This window comes from Anarhichas minor, unplaced genomic scaffold (genome assembly GCF_050575085.1).
Source record: "Anarhichas minor isolate MPS153535 unplaced genomic scaffold, ASM5057508v1 ptg000060l, whole genome shotgun sequence".
Taxonomy (NCBI): Eukaryota; Metazoa; Chordata; class Actinopteri; order Perciformes; family Anarhichadidae; genus Anarhichas; species Anarhichas minor.
Window position 1 is genome coordinate 292,501 of NW_027466506.1, and position 25,000 is coordinate 317,500.

A 25,000-nucleotide genomic window follows, 5' to 3' on the forward strand; every position below is an offset into this window, starting at 1 on the left:
CAGAGAAGTCTTTTTCTCATGGTGTGCCCACAAACCCTTTCAATAAGTTCAGTGTTTAGGCCGCTGTATTTATAGAATCCTACTTACGTCCGTGGTTGCCAGTAGGTGGTGCTATGACAATGAGTTATTATTGGCATGCAGAAGTCCTAAAGTCATGACAGTCATCAAGCATGTCAAGTTTTGGACAGTTTTGACAAAGTACAGTCGAGTTACAACAGCTTGATGGATGATGGTGAACCATGTAAAATGGCCGCCACACCAAGTCCATGTTGTTCAATGAAACCTAAAGCTTTTAGTAACTTTTAATCGCTAAGGTCTTTAGATTGTTCTGACCAAAAAAACCAAGAGAAATTCATACAAAATTCAAAATGGCTGACTTCCCGCTGGGTTTAGAGCATGGACCCCTAAGACTTTTTTTTAAGTCTACATGTGATACATCTGCTTACCAAATTTTACACATCTAGGTGAAACGTACTGCGAGGGCTGCATCGTCAAAATATTGTAGGGGGCGCTATTGAGCCGACTTACCACTCTGAAGCATTAAAATCACATCAGATAACTAAATTCAGGATTTTAAATGTGTCACAAGTTTGATTATGTTTTGAGTATTTTTAGCTCCTCAAAAACACCTTCGTTTTTCATGGCGAAGAATGCGTCGCCACGGCAACAGCCTTTCACGAAACAACAAACTTTGAGTAGCTTTTCATCACAAAGGTCTTTATATTGTTCTGACCAAATTTGAAGTCGATTCGATTATTTCCCTAGGAGGAGTTCGTTAAAGTACAGCGCCTGGAAATGACAAAAACGACAAGAATTTCATAAAAAATTCTAAATGACTTACTTTGGGTTTAGAGCATGAGACTTTCTTTTAAGTCCACATGTGATACATGTGCCTACCAAATTTTGTAAATCTATGTGAAACGTACTGCGAGGGCTGCTTCTTTGAAATTTTGTAGGGGGCGCTATCGAGCCGATTTGCCACTCTGAACCACTAAAATCACATATAACTACATGTTGGCCTTTAAATCTGTTTGCCAAGTTTGCTTATGTTTCGAGCATTTTTAGCCTCTCAAAATTACCTTTGTTTTTCACGGCGAAGACTGCGTCGCCACGGCAACGGCGTTCCATGAAACATCAAAAGCTTCATGTACTGGCATTATGAACTTCTTATATTTGTGTGGAACTAATTTGATGTTGATCTGATTTACCTACTAAGAGAAACAAGCCAAAGTATAGAGACTTTAACTTACTGTTACCAGTAGGTGGTGCTATGACTATGATTCAAAATTGGCCTGCAGATGTCTTCAGGACTGGACTCTAATCAAACATGTGAAATCTGGTAAAGATCTGATCATGTGGAGTTGAGTTACATCAGTTTATTTCTTCATGGCGAAGGATTGAAATTTAACAGGACTGCCCAACAAAACGATAACGGCAACACCTGGCCCATTTATGCCCAGTGGAATAAACCAGAATGTGGCCTCTGTGGTAGCGATCTACAAAGATCCTGTGACATGACTTCTTCACAAGTATCTCAGCTACTCCCTACCTGGTTCTGTGCAGTTCTTTGTGGGCTCCGAGTAGAGCTTTGACTCGTTGTCGTAGACCTCTTGCAGGAGGTGACGGCTCTCCCACCTCTCCCCCTCCTCACCCATGGAGCTGGAGACGTGATATCCTGAGAGTTGGGGGGGCAGAAAGAAAGAAAAAGAGAAAGGAATGGTTAAAATGGTTTCACAGAGGACTCCAAACAAACTAGCCAGACAAACCATTAGTGGCAGGCAGCTCTATCCCGAGGGCAGTTGTCTCGGTGAAAGACACCGAACGCATCACGTTGCGTTCGAGAAACTTGTTTTATGTAACAGTTTCACAGAGATCCCACGTATTTGTTATTTCTGCACATGAACGTTAGGTAACGGCTAAAAAAGACGCATGTTCCTCATGCACAAACGAGCTGATGGATGTGACGCACGAGCTCTTTAGTTCCACAGTTAATTGGCATTCCTGAATACCCCCCCCCGACAGAACAAAAGGCAGATGAGACATGCGTCTTGTGTCACCACGCTTCCTGCGGGAGCATTAGCGAGCCGCCGCGAGGCCGATCATTCCAGCTCAGTCATCTGGGTCACGGTATCCTCAAGCGCCCCCCCAACCTCCAACCCATCGCCTCACTCCCACCATGCATTGCAGCGCGCCAGGGCGTCTATAAATAGAGCTGAGCTCGACTATATTTATATATTATAAATGCAGAAACATGAAATGTTTTGCAAGCAGCCGTGTCACGGGGCAGATGGGAGAACAGAGAGGCAGCGAGCTAAAACGGGATGTTCTGGAGTGACGGTTGTAGCTGCTGTATCATGGCAGGAATATGTTGGATATGGGCTTGGAAGTATTATGTTTAACTAATAACTGGGAACACCAACAATTATGCTGAAAAGCGGATTCGATATATTCGTTAAAACTGTTGTTTTTGTCATGAGTCCTTTCACATAGGATGCGAATGTTAAACGGCCGAAAAGGAACGTCATTCTTTTTACAGAGCGAAGTGGTAACATCAATAAAGGCATCAACCAATCATGTTGTGCAGAACAGACATATTCAAAACACTGTAACGTTCAACAACAAGGAGGCTTTGAGTCTGAACCAGGTGGCAACCTCCGGTTCTGCCGAGTGAAGCCAATGCTGAAGTGTCTTAAAACTTGCATTATCTCTACTGTCCACCAGGGGGCGACTCCTCTGGTTGTATAGAAGTCTATGAGAAAATGACTCTACTTCTCTCTTGATTTATTACCTCAGTAAACATTGTAAACATGAGTTTATGGTCTCAATCTCTAGTTTCAAGTCTTCTTCAATACAGCATGATGTTCATTTAGTAAATTATGGTCCATTTAGAGTCAAACAGACCATAAAGCAGGGGATGCTTTAGGGCGGGAGTACTGTGATTGACAGGTCTCTACCAGAGACGTATACGGCGTCTCTACGTCACTCCTCCACATTCCAAATATGATCACTTCTGTTCATTGGTTGCGAAACAACATGGCGACAAAATTGCGGAACTCAAAGCTTCAAAACATCAGTCCACGTCACGTCACGACGACTACGTCCACTTCCTACATACAGTATATGGTCCAAACCAAGACTATTATTATTACTATTATTGCTAATACTTTGTGCATCAGTAAAGTAATGAAATAACTTGATGTGTACGGTATCGTATTTGATGGATTAGTCCCAAATAGATACTTCCCTCTGATTAGAAAAAAACTGCCCTCTGTCAACAGGAACACCGTTCCTGGAGAGGGTTAAATTATCTAATGTACTGAAAGCGTTCAACGCTGTGAGATTAACATGCAAAATACCATTTCCCACCGTTGTGTTGAGTTGGACGAGGAAATGTCAAGAGACCAAACCTGGAGAAATAAGGCCAAAATGATCTGCATGACTAGATACAATCAGAGGTACGTGAACAGAGCCTTACCCTCAGCTGCGAAAGAAATGTGGCTTTTATGTTAAAAACAAAGCCAGCTGTGCAGTGACACTTGCTTGCAGTGTGTATTGTTCTACAAAGAGAACTGAAGGGTGAAATCTGCCAAGCTTCATCAGTGCAAAGCTTCCATACAGCTGTGACGCCTTTCACCCTCTTACTATATGCTCTTCCCCTAAGCCAGAGCTTCTGTCTGTGTGTGTGTGTGTGTGTGTGTGTGTGTGAGACATTAGTAGAAGACATTGAACAACTTTACAGCTGGAAACTAGTGGTGTAATGGACCACGTCGATCCGTGATCGGTATGGATCCCCCTCACAGTTCAGCACACGCGTGAACCGTGGATTAATTCCACAGTTGATCGTTAACCATCAGAGTGTAAATAAAGTTTTACTGCCGATGGTTCTCCAATATTCATTAAAATATGTGTTTCTAGTCTCTGACCTCGGATAACTATCTCTACTAATGACAAGATTTATTTTAATCAATAAAATACAATCTTTTATTTCCGTATCATTTGAATTGTGTTTTTATTCACTATAAATGACTATAACAAAGTAAAAGGATAACATTTCGAAAGTTTGATGGTTTACTGACTTCAGAACGTTGAAATGATTTTTGGGACGGTGGCAAAAATAAATGATTCTGGATCCTTGTAGACCAGGTGCTATAATCAGACAACAATATGGATCATCAATGATCAATAATTAGTATCTGCGGCAAAAAATGTGATCGGACATCTAAAATTCTAAATTTGCTCCCTTTTTTCTTTAGTGCTGATCTGATTTTTGATCCGTGATCCGATCCAAACTGGGAGTTCTTTTTCAAACTTCGTTTCGGTGTTTCACTATGGAGAATCGCCTCGGCATGACCAACTATGGAAGCTCCAATGACACCACGTCTGTCAGTGACAGACAGGTCGGCTGTGGGAGGGCCCCGCCCCTACCTATTATTACAGCCGGCTGCCTCCTCGCAAATCATTCTCGCTTTCTTCCCGTGAAGAAACTATAGCTCCCTCAGCTCATCTAGGCTAGCTTGGATTGCTGCTCTACAGTTCACAGACGACCCGTTAGGAATCCGTCGCCGAACGCAGTTCCGGGCTTTAGTCTGGAGTGTGCTGAGTAAGTACTTCGGAAGAAGTATAATTAAAACGTTACACAGAATATTTCGAGCAGTGTCTGCGTCAAGGCGAGCTGTTCCCCGACTACCCGGTATCTGTTTACCGGTGTGGTCGGTGACTGTGTGACAGTATTTGCGGTGGCTAACGCGTTACGGCGAGCCCACCAGTGTTCGGTTAGCATTAGCTTAGCACACCGGAGGTTTCTCAGGTTTGCCTATCAGGGCAGAGCCTACGAGTACCTAGCCATCCCGTTCGGGCTTTCATTAGCCCCGAGGGTGTTCAGCAAGTGTGTGGAGGCTGCGCTGTCTCCGTTGAGGAACAGCGGCATCAGAATATTCTCGTACATAGACGACTACCTGATTTGCTCCCACTCACAGGAGCAGGCAGTCAGAGATTCCGCCACGGTGATAAAACATCTCACGGATCTTGGGTTCAATATAATTTGGAAAAAGTCGGATAGAACCCACGCAATGTACAGAATACCTGGGTCTCAAAACTCGCTCTCTTATCGCGTCACGCTGACAGAGGCGAGAGTATTGTCCCTAACTCATTGTCTATCCCTATTCCGACTGGGGAAAGCCGTGTCGTTCAGACTATGCCTTTGCCTTCTCGGCTTAATGGCGTCAGTGATATCTGTGGTACAGTTGGGGCTCCTGAAGATGAGAGATTTTCAGCACTGGGTCGCGGCGTTACACCTGTGCCCACGCCGTCACCTCAGCCGCAGAGTGAAAATATCACCAGCGTGCGTAGGCAGGCTCAGACTCACGTAAACCTCTTGGAGCTCTGGGCAGTGTTTTATGCACTGAAGCATTTTCAAACATTTCTCCAAGGACGCCATGTCCTGGTGAAAACAGACAACACTACGGTGGTAGCATACATCAACCGCCAAGGCGGCACTCGCTCACTGCAGTTGCACAGGTTGGCTCAGAAGATAATTGTGTGGAGCAGCACCAGGCTCCTGTCCCTTCGAGCAACACATGTTCTGGGCGTTTTGAACAGAGGGGCGGATCTTCTGTCCCGGGGAAACCCTCTGTACGGAGAGTGGACTCTCCACCCGCAGGTGGTGAAGCAAGTTTGGCAGAAATATGGCCAGGTAGACGTAAATCTCTTCGCATCGCAAGAAAACGCGCACTGTCCGCGGTTTTTCTCCCTGTTGGACGTGAATGCACCCCTGGGGGTGCATGCGCTGGCCCACTCCTGGCCAAAAGTGCTACTCTATGCATTCCCCCCTCTCAGCCTGATCTCCCCTACTCTAACCATGGTGAGAGAACAGGGCTTGTCACTAATCCTGATAGCCCCACGGTGGCCGTCCAAGCATTGGGTAGCAGAAATAATACAGCTTCTAGCAGACGAGCCGTGGCCCCTCCCCATACGCAGGGACCTTCTGTCCCAGGCGGGTGGGGAGATCTACCACCCTCACCCAGACTGGATAGCTCTCTGGGCTTGGCCCGCGAGAGGTGGAACTTGAACGCGGCAGGCCTGCCTGCACGGGTCATTGACACCATTTAGATGGCCAGAGCCGCGTCCACTCGCTCTCTTTACAGTGGTAAATGGCGGGTCTTTGAGGAGTGGTGCCAGCTGAGGCACACCATTCCGTTTCAGTGTTCAGTGGTGGACCTGCTGGGTTTCTTGCAAGAATTAGTGGATAAGGGTAGAGCCTTTTCTACTATTAAAGTTTATTTAGCGGCTATCTCAGCCTGTCATGTAGGCTTTGGGGAGAAGCCTGCGGGGCAGCATCCTTTAGTATGTCATTTCATGAAAGGTGCACGCCGTAAACTCCCCGTTTCCAGGCCACTGGTTCCTCTGTGGGATCTGTTGGTGGTGTTGGAGGCCCTCTCTCAACACCCCTTTGAACCTATGGAGACGGTGGGGATGAAGTTTATTTCACTTAAAACAGTGTTGCTCTTAGCTTTAACCACAGCAAAGCATGTGAGTGACTTACATGCTTTATCCACTCGCCCTTCCTGCTTGCAGTTTGCTCCAGGGCGGACAAAGGTCTGTATGCGGCCCAACCCGGCTTTTGTGCCTAAGGTGGTGGAGCCGACCTACAGATGTCCCACGGTGGAGCTTTCAGCTTTTCACCTACCTCCATTCTCCTCAGAGGAGGAACAAAGGCTTAACACGTTATGCCCGGTACGAGCACTACATGTGTATGTGAGTAGATCGGCAGGTTTCAGGAAAGGGGATCAGCTGTTTGTGTCCTGGGCCACTCCCCACAAGGGCAAGCCACTGTCCCGCCAGAGGCTGTCCCACTGGATTGTAGAGGCTATATCTCTAGCCTATAGTTGTAGGGGTTTGCAGCCCCCACAAGGTTTGAGGGCTCATTCCACTAGGGGTATGGCCACTTCATGGGCCCTGTTCAAGGGTGTTTCAGTGAAAGATATTTGCGCTGCAGCGAGCTGGGCGATGCCGCACACTTTTGTAAGGTTTTACAGGCTCGATGTCTCGGGGCCTTCCTTGGCACAGGCTGTGCTGGAGGCAAACGCGCCAGAGTCCCTGTGATAGTCATTACCAGGCTGACAATAATTGGCTTCGGGTAGTGTCATGCAATCCGGGAGTGGGCTATATCCCCATAGTGAAACACCAAAACAAAGTTTGAAAAAGAACTTTGGGTTACTTAATGTAAACCCTGGTTCTTTGATAACAGAGTGAGGTGTTTCACCGTCACAACCCTCCTTGCATTTACACGGAAAAGAAATCGGTCTAGAATGATTTGCGAGGAGGCAGCCGGCTGTAATAATAGGTAGGGGCGGGGCCCTCCCACAGCTGACCTGTCTGTCACTGACAGACGTGGTGTCATTGGAGCTTCCATAGTTGGTCACGCCGAGGCGATTCCCCATAGTGAAACACCTCACTCTGTTATCAAAGAACCAGGGTTTACATTAAGTAACCCAAAGTTTTATGATTTGTTGCACCACTACTGGAAACACACTCAACATACTCCTCGGGAAACCTCTCTATCTCATCATTATTCTCACAGGAGGTCCTTCATTTTTTTTTTTTTTTCTGTCCTTTTCTGCAAGAATATGCTGGTCCATATGCAATATCAGGCTGGGCTCATCCAGCATTTGTTGCAATACCTACGAAAAATACAGCTCAGTAATTCATAGATGTCTCACGTAATTGTTCCGTATGATATCCAAGTAGTCTTGAACGAGAATGTATATAAACCGCTGAATCACACAGCAGGCGGGTGGAAGTTGAGGTGGATGGATCCAACAAACAGCGACCTTCCAGCCAGGAGACCACTGTCCGTTCCTCCTGTGAACGGACAGAAACTCAAGCTCTGCAAACCTGTGGTGAGGAAATTCAAGAAGTGGACCAGTGAAGCTCTGGAGGATCTTCGGGCGTGCTTGGACTGTACAGACTGGGACATTTTTAGGACTGCTACCAACAGTCTGGATGAGTACACAACTGGGTATTTTATTCTTGCTTCAACTAAGTTGTCTTTATAGCTGTATTTAGGCTTGCCTCAGTGGTGATTGGACTGAGTTTCTGCCTGTCTGAGGAGGTGTGATTTAGTCTCAGCTGCTGAATAGCTTTGCTAATTGCAAGGGAGGAGCCTACACTCCTGGCAGACAATCAGTAGATTGCTGTCCTTAAGCACTTCTGTAGGCTGGAAGCGTCAGCTTTCAAGTGTCTGGCAAACGAAGGCTAGGGCGAACAAAGGCAACTAGGCGACTTTTTCAAGCCCGACTTCGTCAAGCTAAGACTTCTCGAACGTGTAGTTACCTCATTTTTATTGTTCAAACCATGTGTTTGCATCCGATTTCGGTCCTATCTTCTGCTCGGTGGTCACGTAGTCATTGGGCCATTCCCAGGTGCCGTGACCCCGCTAACCTCATTTATCCTACTCTCTCAGCTCATGTTGAGCAAGTGGTATCGGGGGGGCTCTGGAATTGCCAGTCGGCAGTGCCGAAAGCTGAGTTTATCTCGGGCTACGCTTCCTTGCTCTCTCTCAGCTTTCTTGCTCTAACTGAGACCTGGATCACGCCAGAAAATACCACCACACCTGCAGCTCTGTCAGAAGTGTACTCTTTCTCTCACACTCCCAGAGCTGCGAGGCGGGGTGGTGGTACTGGCTTGCTAATTTCCCCAAAATGGAAATACACTCTTGTCTCGGTTCCTCAGTTCTCCCCGTCCTCTTTCGAATTTCATGCGGTTACTGTCACTTATCCAGTCAAGCTCACCATTGCTGTTGTGTATCGCCCACCAGGCCCTCTTGGGGAGTTCTTGGAAGATCTCGACACATTAGTCTCACACTTCCATGATGATGGCTCCGCACTCATCCTGCTCGGAGACTTTAACATCCAGACTGATAAATTAGAACCGCTTCTTTCCTTCCTCTCCTCATTTGACCTTTACCCCGCCTCTTCTCCTCCTACCCACAAGGCCGGCAACCAGCTGGATCTTATCTTCACTAGACACTGTTCTACTGCTAACCTCTCCGTCACTCCCCTCCAGCTCTCTGACCACTATTTCATGTCTTACTCCCTCTCCCTCTCCTCTCCCCCCGTACTTCCACCACCTACCCACATGGTTTCTACCCGTAGTCATCTCCGCTCCCTCTCCCCGGCTGATCTTTCATCTTCTGTTACCTCTGCTCTCCCTGACCCTGAAGCCTTATCTCTCCTATTCCCTGATATTGCTACTGATCTTCTCCTCTCCACCCTTTCCTCTTCTTTGGACAACCTCTGTCCCTTCACCTCCAGGCCTGCACGGCCAACCCCACCTGCCCCATGGCTGTCGGACTCAGTGCGTAATGACAGACGGAGCCTAAGAGAGGCTGAGCGTAAATGGAGAAAAGGCAAACTCCCGGGGGACCTTCTTAACTTCCAAGCTCTTCTTTCCACTTTTTCCATCACTCTATCTACTGCTAAAGCTGCTTTCTTTCGCTCTAAAATCCTAACCTCTGCTTCCAATCCTAAAAAACTCTTCGAAACTTTCTCTTCACTCCTCCAACCCCCACCCCCTCTTCCTACTTCCTCCCTTCTCCCTGACGATTTCGTCAACTTCTTTGACAAGAAGGTAAACGATATCAGATCCTCCTTCTCTCAGCCCCCCTGTCCACTCTCTCCCTGTCCACCCTCTCCCTCTCTACCATCTCCAGCTCTTCCCCCACAGCTCTCCCTCCCCCATCTTACCCTATCTTGCTCCCCTCTCCCCTAACGAGGTCCTCAACCTTGTTACATCTAACCGCCCCACCACGTGCTCCCTTGACCCGATCCCCTCCCCTCTTCTTCAGTCTATTGCGATTGAACTCCTTCCTTTTCTCACCCACCTCAAGTACACATCTCTTGTTTCAGGATGCTTTCCCACAGCTTTCAAGACTGCTAGAGTCACCCCCCTTCTGAAGAAACCATCACTTGACCCCTCTGATGTCAAGAACTTCAGACCGGTGTCTCTTCTACCCTTTCTTTCCAAAACACTTGAACGTGCTGTCTTTACTCAACTATCCTCCTATCTCCACCAAAACAACCTCTTGGACCCTCACCAGTCCGGGTTCAAAGTGGGTCACTCGACTGAGACAGCCCTCCTTGCGGTGACGGAGTCGCTTCATGCAGCGAGATCTAACTCTCTCTCCTCTGTCCTGATTCTCCTGGACCTGTCTGCGGCGTTTGACACTGTTAACCACCAGATCCTCCTATCCACCCTCGAGGGGATGGGCGTTTCAGGCTCTGCACTCTCCCTGTTTGCATCCTACCTGACAGGTCGATCCTACCAGGTGTCATGGAGGGGCTCTGTGTCGGAACCACGCATGCTGACTACGGGGGTTCCGCAAGGCTCAGTCCTGGGCCCCCTTCTCTTCTCGCTCTACACAACATCTCTGGGTTCTGTTATTCGCTCGCATGACTTCTCCTACCATTGTTATGCCGATGACACCCAGCTGGTCTTGTCATTTCCCCCCGGGGACACTCAAGTGGAGGCACGCATTGCTGCGTGCTTGGCTGACATCTCGAAGTGGATGACGACACACCACCTCAAGCTCAACCTGGACAAAACCGAGCTACTGTTCCTCCCGGGGAAGGGTTGCCCGCACCGAGACTTGTCCATCACCATTGATCATACCGTGGTGACGCCAACTCGGACTGCGAGAAACCTGGGTGTGACCCTGGATGACCAACTGTCGTTCTCAGCAAACATTGCATTGGTTACACGCTCCTGCAGATTCCTGCTCTACAACATCAGGAGGATTCGCCCCTTCCTCACTGATGAGATGGCGCAGGTGCTAATCCAGGCTCTTGTCATCTCCCGCCTGGACTACTGCAACTCACTACTTGCCAGAGCCCCGGCATTGGCCATCAGACCTCTGGAGCTTGTCCAGAAAGCTGCAGCTCGCCTGGTGTTCAATCGCCCCAAGTTCTCCCACACAACTTGCCTTCTCCGTTCTCTACACTGGCTACCTGTAAGAGCCCGCATCCAGTTTAAGACCCTGGTGCTAGCCTACAGGGCAGTGAAAGGAACAGCTCCTTCCTATCTCCAGGCCATGGTCAAGCCCTACACCCCGGCCCGACCACTTCGCTCTGCTACCTCGGGGCGACTGGTTGCCCCGTCGCTCAGAGGTCCCTGCGGCCGATCGACCCGGGTGCGGCTGTTTTCTATCCTGGCCCCACAGTGGTGGAATGAACTCCCCACTGATGTCAGGACGGCAGAGTCGCTGCCCATCTTTCGGCGCAGGCTGAAAACTGACCTCTTCAAGAAGGCCTACCCTTCCGCTTAGCACTTACTTAGCATCTACTGTATTCATACTAGCTTATTGAACTTATTGTTTTTATATTAGCTTGTGGCACTTATTGCATTCGTTTGTTTCTGCACTGTACGTTGGCTCTGGTTTATGCTCTTAGATGCTTGTTTGAGGTAGGGACATGCACTTATCACTTCTGGTGACTAGTTGTTCTCTCGAAAACCGATGTTGAATACACTTATTGTAAGTCGCTTTGGATAAAAGCGTCTGCTAAATGACTGTAATGTAATGTAATGTAATGTAATGTACACAGAGGCTGTGACTTCATATATCAGCTTCTGTGAGGACAGCTGTGTTCCAACAAGCACCAGGGTGAGTTACAACAATGACAAACCCTGGTTTACAGCAGAACTCAGACAGCTAAGACTGCAAAAAGATCAGGCATTTAGGAGTGGGGACAAGGACTTGTTTAAAGAGTCAAAATACAGGTTTAGCAAGGCGGTGAGAGATGCTAAACGACTGTACTCTGAGAAACTGCAACACCAGCTCTCAGCAAGTGACTCTGCTTCTGTCTGGAGAGGTCACAGACAGATCACCAATTACAAGCCAAAGAGCCCCCCACTCCATGAATGACCTCCGCCTGGCAGACGAGCTGAACGAGTTCTACTGTCGCTTTGACAGACAATGGGACAGCCCTGACTCCATCCCCCACAGCTCCGTCAACCAGCCCCAGACCACCAGGTCCCCCTCCCCCAGCCCAGCAGGGGCCCATGCCTCTGTACCACCCATCACAGTGTCCCCCCACCCCCCTCCCCAGTAACGACTCTCTATTCAGGAGATTGACGTCAACAGGCTTTTTAAAAAACAAAACCCCCGCAAAGCAGCCGGCCCGGACTCAGGCCCTGTCCACACTACTCCGTTTCTCCTTGGATGCAGATTTGTCAAATAGAAACGATCTCCGTCCACACGGGAGTTTCAGCATCATTCTCGAGTTGATCTGCATCCACACTGCAGCCTTCGAAGGCGGACAGCACGTGACCATTAACGTACACTGGGCATGCGCGTGACGGTGTAAACAGGAAGTGGATTGCTTACTTAGTTAAAAAAAAAAAAAAATACGACAGAGTAATAAAGTAGTCTTTAATAATGAAAGGTTGTATTTGATACTTAAGATCTTCCTCTAAAATCTCCCTCTATAAACTCAGACAGTTCGTGGAAAGTTTTAGAAGTTTTATTTTTCAGACGTAGTTACAGCGCTGCGGGTCTCTCGCTCTCGCTCCACATTTACTTTAACATCAACACTTACACATAAACGTTTACTAGATTATGGGTCCATCAATGTGGTCTCTCACTCGTTTCCTCCGTGTTGTTGATGTCTGTTCTCACTAGTAGCTCTGAACATCATGTCCGCCTAGCTAGCTTCTAAGCTAATTTTAACATTACCGCCAATGGAGAAATGCTAACCGCGATTAGCATTACAGCGCTGCGGGTCTATCTCTCTCTCTCACATCAAATTTACTTTAAAATCAACACTTACACGTAAACGTTTACTAGAATATGGGTCCATAAAGGTGGTCAACACACGTCTCTCACTCTATTCTGCTCTTGCTTCGTGCAGGAAAGCTTAGCAGATCGCTAACAGTAGATCCGTGAAATAAAGACCATGGAATCCATAGAAGAGTGTCAAGACTTCAGTGTGAATCTTTCTTATTTGTAAAACTGTGGAAACACAATATGAAATATGGCTTTACAAACTGTCCCTATACACATTACATGAATACAAAACAACAATCCATGATATAGCCAGCATGTAACATGTCCGCCTAGCTAGCTTCTAAGCTAATTTTAACATTACCGCCAATGGAGAAATGCTAACCGCGATTAGCATTTAATACAACACAAATGTTATACTAAACACGCGAATAGAATATATCTACGTACATCTTTTCATGCTTCATAAATACATACTTACAGACTAAGGTCTCTCAAGGCTACCAAATGGAAGAAGTAAAACGTTAGTGCAGCGTGTCTTCTCATTAGAATCTAAAAACAACGAGCTGCTCCATTGGGCTGATGCCGGTCACGCCGCTCGCTAATCACTCCAATAACAGCTGCTTCCTCCACAGAAATGCAGACTTTTACTGCACAACAGCTGCTGCTAGCTGTTGTGCTAGCAGCAACATCATGTAGCTGTTGTGCTAGCAGCAACGCTTGCAATTAGTTATCCATGTTGAAATGAATCGCTGGTAGCCCAGTTTGTTTTCTTCCGGGTACGGGTCACGTGATAGTGAGTGTGACGAATCAGGGACGGAGACGTCATGGTTGCCAAGAACCAATCCAGTAGCGAACACGGGTGTGGGCGTAATTTTTTCTAAGCACATCCGTATCCGACCGTCCACACGCAAACGCAACCCCGGAGTTCTCAAATACCTCCAACCTCGGTGGAGTTTTCAGACTCCTCCGTTTAGGGTGCTCCAAAACTCCGGCGTAGTGTGGCCGCTCAGTGTAAACGTAGCAAATACGGAGTAAAAACGGAGTAGTGTGGACAGGGCCTCAGTCTCCCCCTCCACCCTGAAGCATTGTGCTGATCAGCTGTCTCCGGTGTTTACAGACATCTTCAACACCTCCCTGGAGACATGCCACGTACCAGCCTGCTTCAAAGCCTCCACCATCATCCCCGTCCCCAAAAAACTAGGATCACAGGACTTAACAACTACAGGCCCGTCGCCCTGACCTCTGTGGTCATGAAGTATTTTGAATGCCTGGTCCTGTCCCACCTAAAAACCCTCACTGACTCACTCCTGGACCCCCTGCAGTTCGCCTACAGAGCCAACAGGTCTGTAGATGACGCAGTCAACTTGGCCCTTCATTTCATCCTCCAGCATCTGGACTCCCCAGGAACCTATGCCAGGATCCTGTTTGTGGACTTCAGCTCTGCCTTCAACACCATCATCCCGTCTCTGCTGCACAACAAGCTCTCTCAGCTGCACGTGCCCGACTCCACCTGCAAGTGGGTCACAGACTTCCTGTCTGACAGGAAGCAGCATGTGAAGCTGGGAAAACACGTCTCAGCCTCTCAGACCATCAGCACCGGTTCCCCCCAAGGCTGCGTTCTTTCCCCTCTGCTCTTCTCCCTGTACACCAACAGCTGCACCTCCAGTCACCAGTCCGTCAAGCTCCTGAAGTTCGTGGATGACACCACCCTCATTGGACTCATCTCTGGTGGGGATGAGTCCGCTTACAGGTGGGAGACTGACCATCTGGTGACCTGGTGTGTTTTGAACAACTTAGAGCTCAACGCTCTAAAGACAGTGGAGATGGTTGTGGATTTCAGGAAGAACGCAGCCCCACCAGCCCCTATCACCCAGTGTGACTCCCCCGTCGATGCTGTGGAGTCCTTCCGCTTCCTGGGCTCCATCATAACCCAGGACCTCAAGTGGGAGCTGAACATCAGCTCCATCACCAAGAAGGCTCAGCAGAGGATGTACTTCCTGAGGCAGCTATAGAAATTCAACCTGCCAAAGACAATGATGGTGCACTTCTACACAGCCATCATTGAGTCCATCCTCTGCTCCTCCATCACGGTCTGGTACGCTGCAGCCACTGCCAAGGACAAGGGCAGGCTGCAGCGCATCATTCGCTCTGCCGAGAGGGTGATTGGCTGCAATCTGCTGTCCCTCCAAGACTTGTTCACTTCAAGAACCCTGAAGCGAGCAAGGATTGTAGCCGACCCCTCTCACCCTGGACAAAAACAGTTTGTGCCCCTTCCATCTGGTAGGAGGCGGAGGTCCATCAGGACCAAGACCTCACGCCACATGAACAGTTTCTTCCCGTCGGCAGTCGGGCTCATTAACAGAGCCCGGGACCCCCACTGACTCTGTCATCCCCAGGACAAATTCCTACCGGTCACTCCCCTGCATCCCTTCTATTACACTCGACACTTTTACACTACACTTACATCTCACTTGTTTATAGTCCTGTTATCTGTTCGTTTGTGCACTTTATTTTATATTTCACTTTATTTTATATTCCACTTTATTTTATATTTTACTTTATTTTATATTTTTCTGTAAATTTTAATGTTTCTACTTTGCACTGTTGATTGTTGTTGATTGTTGTTAAATGTTATGCACCTCCCGTCATGTCAAATTCCTTGTATGTTCAACATACCATGGCAATAAACGGTTCTGATTCTGATTCTGAAACCAGAAGTCAGTGTTTAGGTTTCTGTCACGTGTATTACCTAAAGTAACTTAGATTGCAGTCGGCATGCTCGCAGTTTAGAGAAACAAAGTCAGTCACACAATAACACAAAAGAAACCAGTGATCGATGCAGCAGTAGACTAGAAGCCTGGTGAATAGAGCGGTATAACGGTGAACATGTTTTTCTGCTGCAACCCTTCCCGACGGGGAACTGTAACCGTTATATGGCTCTCTTCAAAACCACTGGACTCCACTGACAAAAACAGTAATTTTACCTCACAGACCACGTGAGTACACATACTAACCCTTTTAGAAAGTTTGAATCAACAGAACACACTGCCCTGTGTGAGATGCACACTTACAGTGAAACACAGACAGACCTGGTGAGTGCTGTAGGTGGCTGGTGGTCCAGTGAGGCAGAAAGCATCACCACGGCTGAGGTTACTATGGTGATGGAGGAGGTGCATGACATAACAGTGAGTTACTCACGCACACACACACATAACTACAAGCACATGCTATGGGAGTCTGTGCGACGCCGTCGGTCACAGACTCGGATCACACACGTTGTACATTTATTGTAGCAGGAATGTGAGCCATGTTGATCATGTGAAGGGCTACAAATGCTCCTTCTTGTTCATTCAGACTGTCATATTCATATCTAGCTGTGGATACTTACAAGGCATTCTAATGCACAGTTTTCAGAATTAAGTATTTGTCCTCCTTTACTGGGAAAGCTTTGTGATGAACACTATAGCACTGTCTTTTCATACCACGCTTTAATGGCTTTTCTTACTTGGCCTGTTTGGGCAAGTGGGTCACAAATCTATCTGCCCAAAGTCATTTACACACCCTCCATACAACTGGTTTTATCTTCTGTGTCCCTAAACTGTCCTCAAACTTGCAGTCAATTTATATACTTCTACTGTATTGTACCTCACCTTTTCTATTATTGTCTAATGTAAGATGAGGACAACAATCAGACATAAAGCATTTTCTTTGTTTCCAAAGGAAAATGCCTACAAAATGTGAATAATCCAATCAAATTAATGAAATCTATTTTCTCATATGAATTTAAGAATACAAATAAAAAGCCTATTCTAACATAAAACAATGAAAAGACCTCTATGGATCTCCTCTGCTTGGTTTCAGCACCCCGGACAGCACCGACACACATCTGAGAATCACTCTGAATTATGAATGTTAATGCATAATGAATCGTGATGTTTCTTAGTTAGTGACCTATTTGTGGAAGGCATATATAAAAAAAACACATCGTCAAAAAAATGATGCGTTCCAATTCTGATTTGGACGTCAATTACCGTGGCAACGGTCGAAGCTTGGAAGCATTCGGGGTTGGCCTTATTGGTTCTAGGTTAAGGAAAAGATCGTTAATTGGGTTTAAAAAATAGCTACTCTTGTTATCTAACTGGCGTATTTAAAGTATGGAACCAAAACAATGAGATGAAAGACGCAGTCGTGTGATAATTCTCCGTGCGTTAGCATACCTGCAAACTCATAAGAGGTGAAAAAGGTGACAAGCACCCGAACCCCAAACCCTGTCGGGGGGGTGCATTTTAAATATGAGCTTTAAAATGTAGCATTCTGGTGTACTCTGAGAAGAACATTAAGTGACAAGATGACATTTACTTTAACCAAAAAATTTATTTATTATTAAGTTATTAATCTGTATTTAATAATAATAAATAATAATACAATTTATTTATACAGCGCTTTTCACAGACAAAAAGTCACAAAGTGCTTAACAGAGCAGAAATTTAAAAGCGTAAAAAATACAATGTGACCATAGGGCCAATAATTTACATCCACACAGAAAAAATAAAAAATTAAAACATAGTTTAAAAGCAGGTCTAGGACACGGGTTTTACTCAAACGCCAGTCTAAAAAGGTGCGTTTTGAGCTGGTTTTTAAAAGTGTTCACAGAATCTGCGAGGTGTAGAGTTGCAGGCAGAGCATTCCACAGCCTTGGTGCTACTGCCTCAAAGGCTCGGTCACCACGGGTCTTAAGGTGAGTGCGTGGGACAGACAGAAGACCTAAGACGTTTGACCTGAGAGTGCGGGCGGGTGAATATGGGTGAAGTAGATCAGCTACATAAGTAGGAGCCTGACCGTGTAGTGCTCTGTAAGTGAGGGTGAGAATTTTAAAGTGTATCCTAAATGCTACAGGGAGCCAGTGGAGAGATCGGAGTACGGGGGTGATGTGAGACTGTCGATTTGTCCTGGTGAGTAATCTGGCGGCAGCGTTTTGGATGACCTGCAGACGGTTAAGAGCAGCTACACTGAGTGATGTGAAAAGTGAGTTACAGTAGTCAATGCGAGAGGAGATAAATGTGTGTATGATCATCTCTAGTTCAGCTGTTGATACTACAGATCTTAGTTTACTAATATTTCTTAGGTGGAAGAAACAGGATCTGGACAGCTGCTTAACATGGGGGTCAAACGACATGGATCGATCAAAGAAAATCCCTAGATTGCGCAGGTTGCAATGGGCAGCAGAGGAGAGTGGACCAATACTCTGCCTGATCATGGGGACAAACTCATCTGGAGCAATAACTAGGACCTCCGTCTTAGTGTCGTTGAGTTGTAGGCAGTTTTCTACCATCCAGTCTCTGATGGCATTGACACAGTCCAGGAGCCTAGTTAATGTGAATGCCTCGCTGGGTTTGAATGACAGATGGAGTTGGATATCATCTGCATATAAATGATAGGACACATTATAACTTTTTATAATCGGTCCCAAAGGTAACAAATAAAGGGAAAATAACAGAGGCCCCAGAACCGAGCCCTGCGGTACACCACAAGACAGTGGAGAGGTAACAGACACAAAATCACCCACAGACACTAAAACTTCTGTCAGCGAGGTAAGATGTAAACCAGTCTAACGCTATGCCAGATATGCACACCCAGTCACGTAGCCTCTTAATCAGGATGTTATGGTCTACAGTGTCGAATGCAGAACTGAGGTCCAGAAGAACTAACACAGAGCAGTCACCTGCATCAGAAGACAAAGCGATTAGTTGCTGCTACTTTCTTACATGTGTTGGACTATGGTGATCTTTTTATATGCATGCCTCTGCTAACTGTCTTCGTATGGTGGACACAGCATACCATGCTTCACTGTGCTTCATTACCAATTGTAAAGCTCTGACTCACCACTGTGAGTTATACTCACGGGTAGGATGGCCTGCTTTGGCCACCCATAGTACACCTTTATTTATAAGGCAATCCTTGGTCTGCTACCAAGCTACCTGTGTGTCTTGATCATGCGGAAAAGTGTCGGACAATACTCCTTGCGTTCTCAGGACTTCTTCATGCTCACTGTCCCAAATGCCAGAACGGAAAAGGGAAAAAGGGCTTTTGTGTACTCTGCTCCCTCATCCTGGAATATGTTGCAGAATGATTTAAAACTAAAAGAACTGATACCACTCACTGCTTTTAAATCTAAAATGAAAGAAATAGAGGCAGGTTCCCAAAAATGTCAATGTTTTTTAAATGAACTCGGTTACGTCACTGTCTTTTAATTTCTTTTAACTTGTCTTGTTCTGTGTTTCCTGTCTGTAACTATGTGGTTCTTATGTTGCTGCCTGTCTTGGCCAGGTCTCCCTTGAAAAATAGATTTTTAATCTCAATGGGACTCACCTGGTTAAATAAAGGTTTAAATAAAAAATAAATGAGTGTCATTAGAAACCCTCAGGAGAGCGGTTTCAGTAGAGTGTTGCTTATGAAACCCAGACTGGAACTTGTCGTACATGTTGTGCCTCTCCAGTGCAGCAGTAAGTTGCTTGGCCACCACTTTCTCTACAATTTTGGACAGGAAAGGCAGTTTTGATATGGGCCTGTAGTTCATGGGCAATGCTGGATCTAAGTTTGGTTTCTTTAATATAGGCTGGATAGTGGCATGTTTAAAATAGGACGGGACACTTCCTGTAGACAATGAGGAATTAACAATAGATGTTACAGCAGGGCCAATAATTAGCAGAACTTTCTGGAATAGAGAGGATGGTATAACATCCAGGGGGCAGGATGATGGCTTTGTTTTGTTAATTTAGTCCATCAGGTCTTGAAGGCTGATGGGAAAGAGTCCAGAACAAATCCCAGGCTGAATGTCAGACCTAATAGCTATTACCTTATCAATAAAATAGGTAAGGAACTTGTTACAATCATCAACAGAACAGCATGGCAATGTAGAGACAGACGGTGAAACAATTCTCTTAATTGTGTCAAACTAAATCTTGGGATTTCTCTTTGACGAGATTAAGTTGGCAAAATAAGCAGTTCTAGCTTCCAATACTCCAGCTAGAACTGCTTATTTTAGCTCTAGTTGAACAGCTGGCTAGTTAGCTTTTCTTTTTTTTTTTCAATCAATATTATTATTATTATTATTATTAACGTATATTTAGACAAAAGACCAAGGTCTCATTTTCAAAAGTTTTAGTCATATAACAGATAAAAGAAAAGAAATAAAAACAAGAAAGGCAGTAAAACCAGCTGTACTGCTCTCCCTTCACGTCTGTTTAGACCTCCACCGCCAGGCTCCACTTACTGCTCAGCCCTGCGTAAAGCTCTCCCTGAAGCTCTTTGACCACATCATCTTATCAGTATCTAAGCCTCATTTTTCGTGTTAAAAGTTATTAACCCCAACTACATGATTCATCTCATTCTACTTTGAGTTTAAAAAAAACAACCTGCAACCAGATGCGCCGGTGTTCCGGTTTAACGTTAATGAGTGACCGCGTGAACTGAACCGGAACACGGGGGGGCTGCATGTTTCACCACGCTAAGTTTTTTTTCCTCCTTATCCGCAATAATGACGAACGTTAACAGTCGACAAAGTTCCGCATGCAGTGGACGTTAGCCTTAAGTTGGAGATAAATGAAGACGATGTAGACATCTTAACGCTGATTGGCCAAGACTCGACACGTCACATCAAAATGTTTTACTGCGAAGATCACGACATCACCTTTTCTCCTTGTCTCACTCTAATCTGATAAAGGCTGGCTGGCCAGTTGACTCCCCCCCTCCAAAAGAAAATAAAAACTCTACGGATCTACACAATTCACGTGGATGACATATTTTGATTCAAAACGGCGAACTTTATAACAAATCACCTCTGGCCAAATCATCCTCCACATGACTACAACATCGCTACACTGTTGTTTGCTGGTGGTTGATCTTTGCACTACTGTTTAGTTTATGTAATGAGTTAATTTAATACTATTCTATTTCATTGTATATACTGTGAATTTGTATTGTTATTTTATTTTCTTTATATGTAATATGTTCTACTCTGTTATTTTATTGTATATATTGTGCATCATACTTAATATTTTTATTTTTAATGTGTTACTTCGTTTGCTGAAGTATATCTTTGCTGCTGTATCTCTCTCTCTCTCTCTCTCTCTGTCTGTCTGTCTCATAATAAAAAAACAGTTTACTTCCATTATTTTTTATTAATTCAATATTATCAACAAATAGAAGACATGTGTCTACTGGAGGGTTACATTTCCAGAGAAAACCAAGAGAACCAACAGGAAAATAAAATAAATTCTTCCTGTAGCAGCATCCTTGTAGTAAAAACACAGAATTCAGGATGTTCTGAATCATGTGACATAACCAGCTGCCCTTATTCACTAATAAATAATAAATAATTCTCTTGCTATATGCCAGTGGTTCCCAAAGTGGGGGTCGCGACCCCTAGGGGGCGCGGTGGTACTACAGGGGGGTCGCGGCTTCATCACCAACCCACACACACAGACGCACACATACACCGGTAAAACAATATAAAATAACCGACGTGACATGCACTGTGTTCCAACCACGCCACCAGAGCGGCTCATGTCACAGACCGACTGTGGCAAAACCAGCGAGAGCGAGAGAGCGAGCGCGCGCGAGCGAGAGAGCGAGCGCGCGCCCGAGCGAGAGAGCGCGAACGAGCGAGGGAGAGAGAGAGTGAGGGAGCGCGAACGAGAGAGAGACACACAGCGACACAGAGCGAGAAAGATACGGAGCGACAGAGAAAGATAAAGATAAGAGAAGGAAGTATGTACAAAGATGGACAGATTTGTGACTGGTCTAAAGCGCAAATCCGATGGAACTTCTGTTACAGCCGCAACAGGCGACGCGACCACCTCGACAACGCCTCAAACTAAGGTACCTCAGTACCACAGAGGAAGAGCAGTACATTGACATGACATCTGACTCAACAAGGAGACTACAGTTCACATCCAATTCACTGGCTATGTTTTGGATTGGAGTGGAGAAAGACTACCCACTACTAGGCCAAAGAGCTATAGGCATACTGTTGCCTTTTGCCACATCCTATTTATGTGAAACAGGGTTTTCTGCAGTTGCTGCAATGAAGACCAAATACAGATCAAAGTTGAACATTGAGAATGAACTGAGAGTAGCTATCTCCAACCAGCAACCCCGCTTTGACAAAATCTGTAAAGCAAAGCAAGCCCACACCAGTCACTGATTGATATATATGAATAGGAATATACATAGGAATATGATCACAAAATAATATGGTCCATGTAGACCTGCACACCTTGTTCATAATTGTGTTATTTTATTGTTTGAGAAAACCTGCTGTTCAATGTGAGGAAATACAGTATATGTTGTTTGCACTTTGTTTGAAATTAAGTTAATTGTATTTACAAATTATTTTATATATTTTTTATTTTATATATATTTTATTATTGCTATTTTTTTTTCCCAGTTAAACAAACTGAAGAATAAACTGTGAAGTGATATGTACTTATTTTAGAAAGAAATAAAAATATTTGATACAGTTCATGCATTATAATGCAATTCATTAAAAACCAAGAAAAATTTGGGGTCGGGTTGCGGGGGGGGGGGGGGGGGGGGGGGGGGGGGTCGTCCAATGTTCCTATATCATCAAAGGGGGTCTTGACAGAAAAAGTTTGGGAACCACTGCTATATGCAATGACCATTCAGCTCTCGTACAAAAGTAACGCTTTCTGGAACTTGTGGTTAAACTACACATACAGTGATAAAGAGCGCGGTTACGGTGACACTAGATTCTGTGGTAACGGACATCATGCATAGCGTGTTACTACCATCCACCCGCTTTCCTCAGTGACTCCATGACTTTAGCTTTGGTTGTAGAGTATTGCTGAGTCCGTAAAAACGTAGAGATCAACGTTGTATCTCGGGTCCAAAGTGTGCAACATAGCGCGAAACCTCTGATTCTCAATGACTGAGTAGGGGCGCAAATCCATGGCAAGAGAAGTGTGAATCTACTTCATGAGTCACTTCGCCCTTCCCTAGTTGGGCTGAAGAAGAAGCAAAATGCTTCGATACGCTAGCTTTTAAGCCAGGGGGTGCCGGCCAAAGACTAAAAACCCACGTTTTTCCTGTTCCTGAGAAGACTTTCTGAACATCTTAACTCTAGAGGGAGTTTTACAAAAAGGTCCAGTGACCAATAGCGCAGTTTGCTTGTGTAGAAAAAGCACATTTATAACATGCATTTATAAAGCTCCTTTTGAGTCTACGGACCACTCAATGCGCTTTAAACTACATGTCGCCATTCACCAATTCATACACTGATGGCAAGGGCTGCTATACAATGTGACAAGCTGCCACTCAGGACACAATTTAAATGTAAATACGGACAGAATTTGTCACACTCTTTGAGCCAGCGGATACTTTAGTTCACCTCTTTTTACTCGTTTGGACGTTTAATAGTGTCATATAATATCTGGCTCTTGAAACTGTGATTCGGATTTGGATTTGAAAACCTTCAGTAAGCATCTAAAAGGATGCTAGTTTAAGCAACTTAAAATCAGTAGATGACTTAACCATAAAATCACTGTGACATCAGACCGAGACCCTTAAAGGCCTTTAGTAGCCTTAAGTGGGGGTAATATTCCTGTGTTTTGTCACGAGTAATTTAGTAAAAGCAACAGAATTTTTCTGAGTTTACACTAACATACACTGTAGTGTTCAACAACACAGAGTGTCCGTAGTCTGAACCAAATACTCCTTTCAACCTCAACAAAGGCAGCGCCTATCAGATCCACTCCTTCCCTTCTTCCCTTTTGAACAATAACAGCTCTAGACATACACATTGCATAACTGTGTACCAGAGTGTGTCGTTTATTCATCGAGCCCCCAGTGTACAAAGGCCTCAACACAGAGATAACACAAGCTAACAGAGCACACCCGATGTATTATTGTAATTAAAGGAGGAATGAGAAAATCATCAAAGAAGCAAAAAGGATAGAAATTATTATCACTCCAAGAGTGATGCCATTTTTAAAGAAAGTCCTGTTTCATATTTAGGAAACACTAGCGCCTAAAGAGAAATGATGGATGCCTAATCCTTTTCACTTTAATTTGACTTTTTTGACCTTTCCCGTAGACAACTTTACTAAATCTGCCCTTCCTGTCTGGCCAGGGGCAGTTCTGTGTCTCTATGGATGAGCAACTCATCCAGTACGCATGTCACATACAATAACCGACACCATATCACCATGATGTCACGGTGTCTCAATATATTACATAAGTCTCATGTTCCATGTGTCAATGGAGCACATGCCATTTAAGAAACATCCAGGTCCAGAACCTCAGGAGATTCTTTTACTGCACAAATTCTCCTGCGCACTGCAACACCGACCAAATAATGTATGAGCTTCAGAGCAGAGTGTGTGAGAGAGGAAGGTTACCGCTGTGGACACACACACACACACACACAAACACATTTCAGTGCAACTTGTCCAGCCAATGCAGAACTACTTCAGACAAGATAGTTATGTAATCAGGGTGTATTTGCCTAAATTGTCCAACAATGGACTGAGGGGAAGTGTGTTCTTCGTGTGTGTTCCACAGAAGGTTTGAGATGAATGCATAACAAAATCTCAGTTGGACAAAGCTTAACATGACTAAAAGGCAGTCTCATAATAACATGTATTTTTAGCATGTTTTTAGCATGTTTTCATGTTATATAGGTGGCAAACTCTTTGCAGCATTTTCTTAAAAAACTATGTATGGATGGACTCACAAGTATTCCAGATGAGATATTACTAGTGCCTTAATGCTGTTGAAGCTGGTTTCGGTTCCATTAGGTATGGACAAGCAGAAACCCACCTGGAAAAATGTTTTGCCCAGTTACAGTTACAGTTCGCCATCTTCGGGTCCTTTTGCAGCCACTCATTTCCTACTTTCCTGACACTGCTGTCAAGACAGGCCAGTGAGTAATGTGCCCGACCCTCACAGGGTTTGCTTGTTGGTTAGACTCCTGGACTTCTATTTTGAGAAACATAGAAGTTGCTCTGTCTACTTTATAAATCTATAAATAAACGTGTTTTTGATGCACCTGTTGGGTGTGTTATGGTACATGACTACTTGGAGAGCGAAGGCATTTTGATGAACTTCTGAAAGCCACTTTCAGCCCATCTCCCAAAGTAGGAGATGTCTTAAGAACACAATATACAATATCCATGCCACTATAATCAAGCTAGCCAGACTGCC

At 45.3% G+C, this 25,000-nt stretch overlaps 1 protein-coding gene across 1 annotated transcript in view; it reads right to left on the reverse strand.

Annotated features, from left to right (window-relative positions):
• Positions 1 to 25,000, reverse strand: part of slc24a3 (solute carrier family 24 member 3) — a 172,619-nt gene that overhangs the window by 103,607 nt on the left and 44,012 nt on the right. Inside the window, exon 2 of the mRNA XM_076077520.1 lies at positions 1,550 to 1,675. Within this exon, the coding sequence (XP_075933635.1) occupies positions 1,550 to 1,675 (126 nt within the window). The remainder of the gene's footprint in view (positions 1 to 1,549; positions 1,676 to 25,000) is intronic.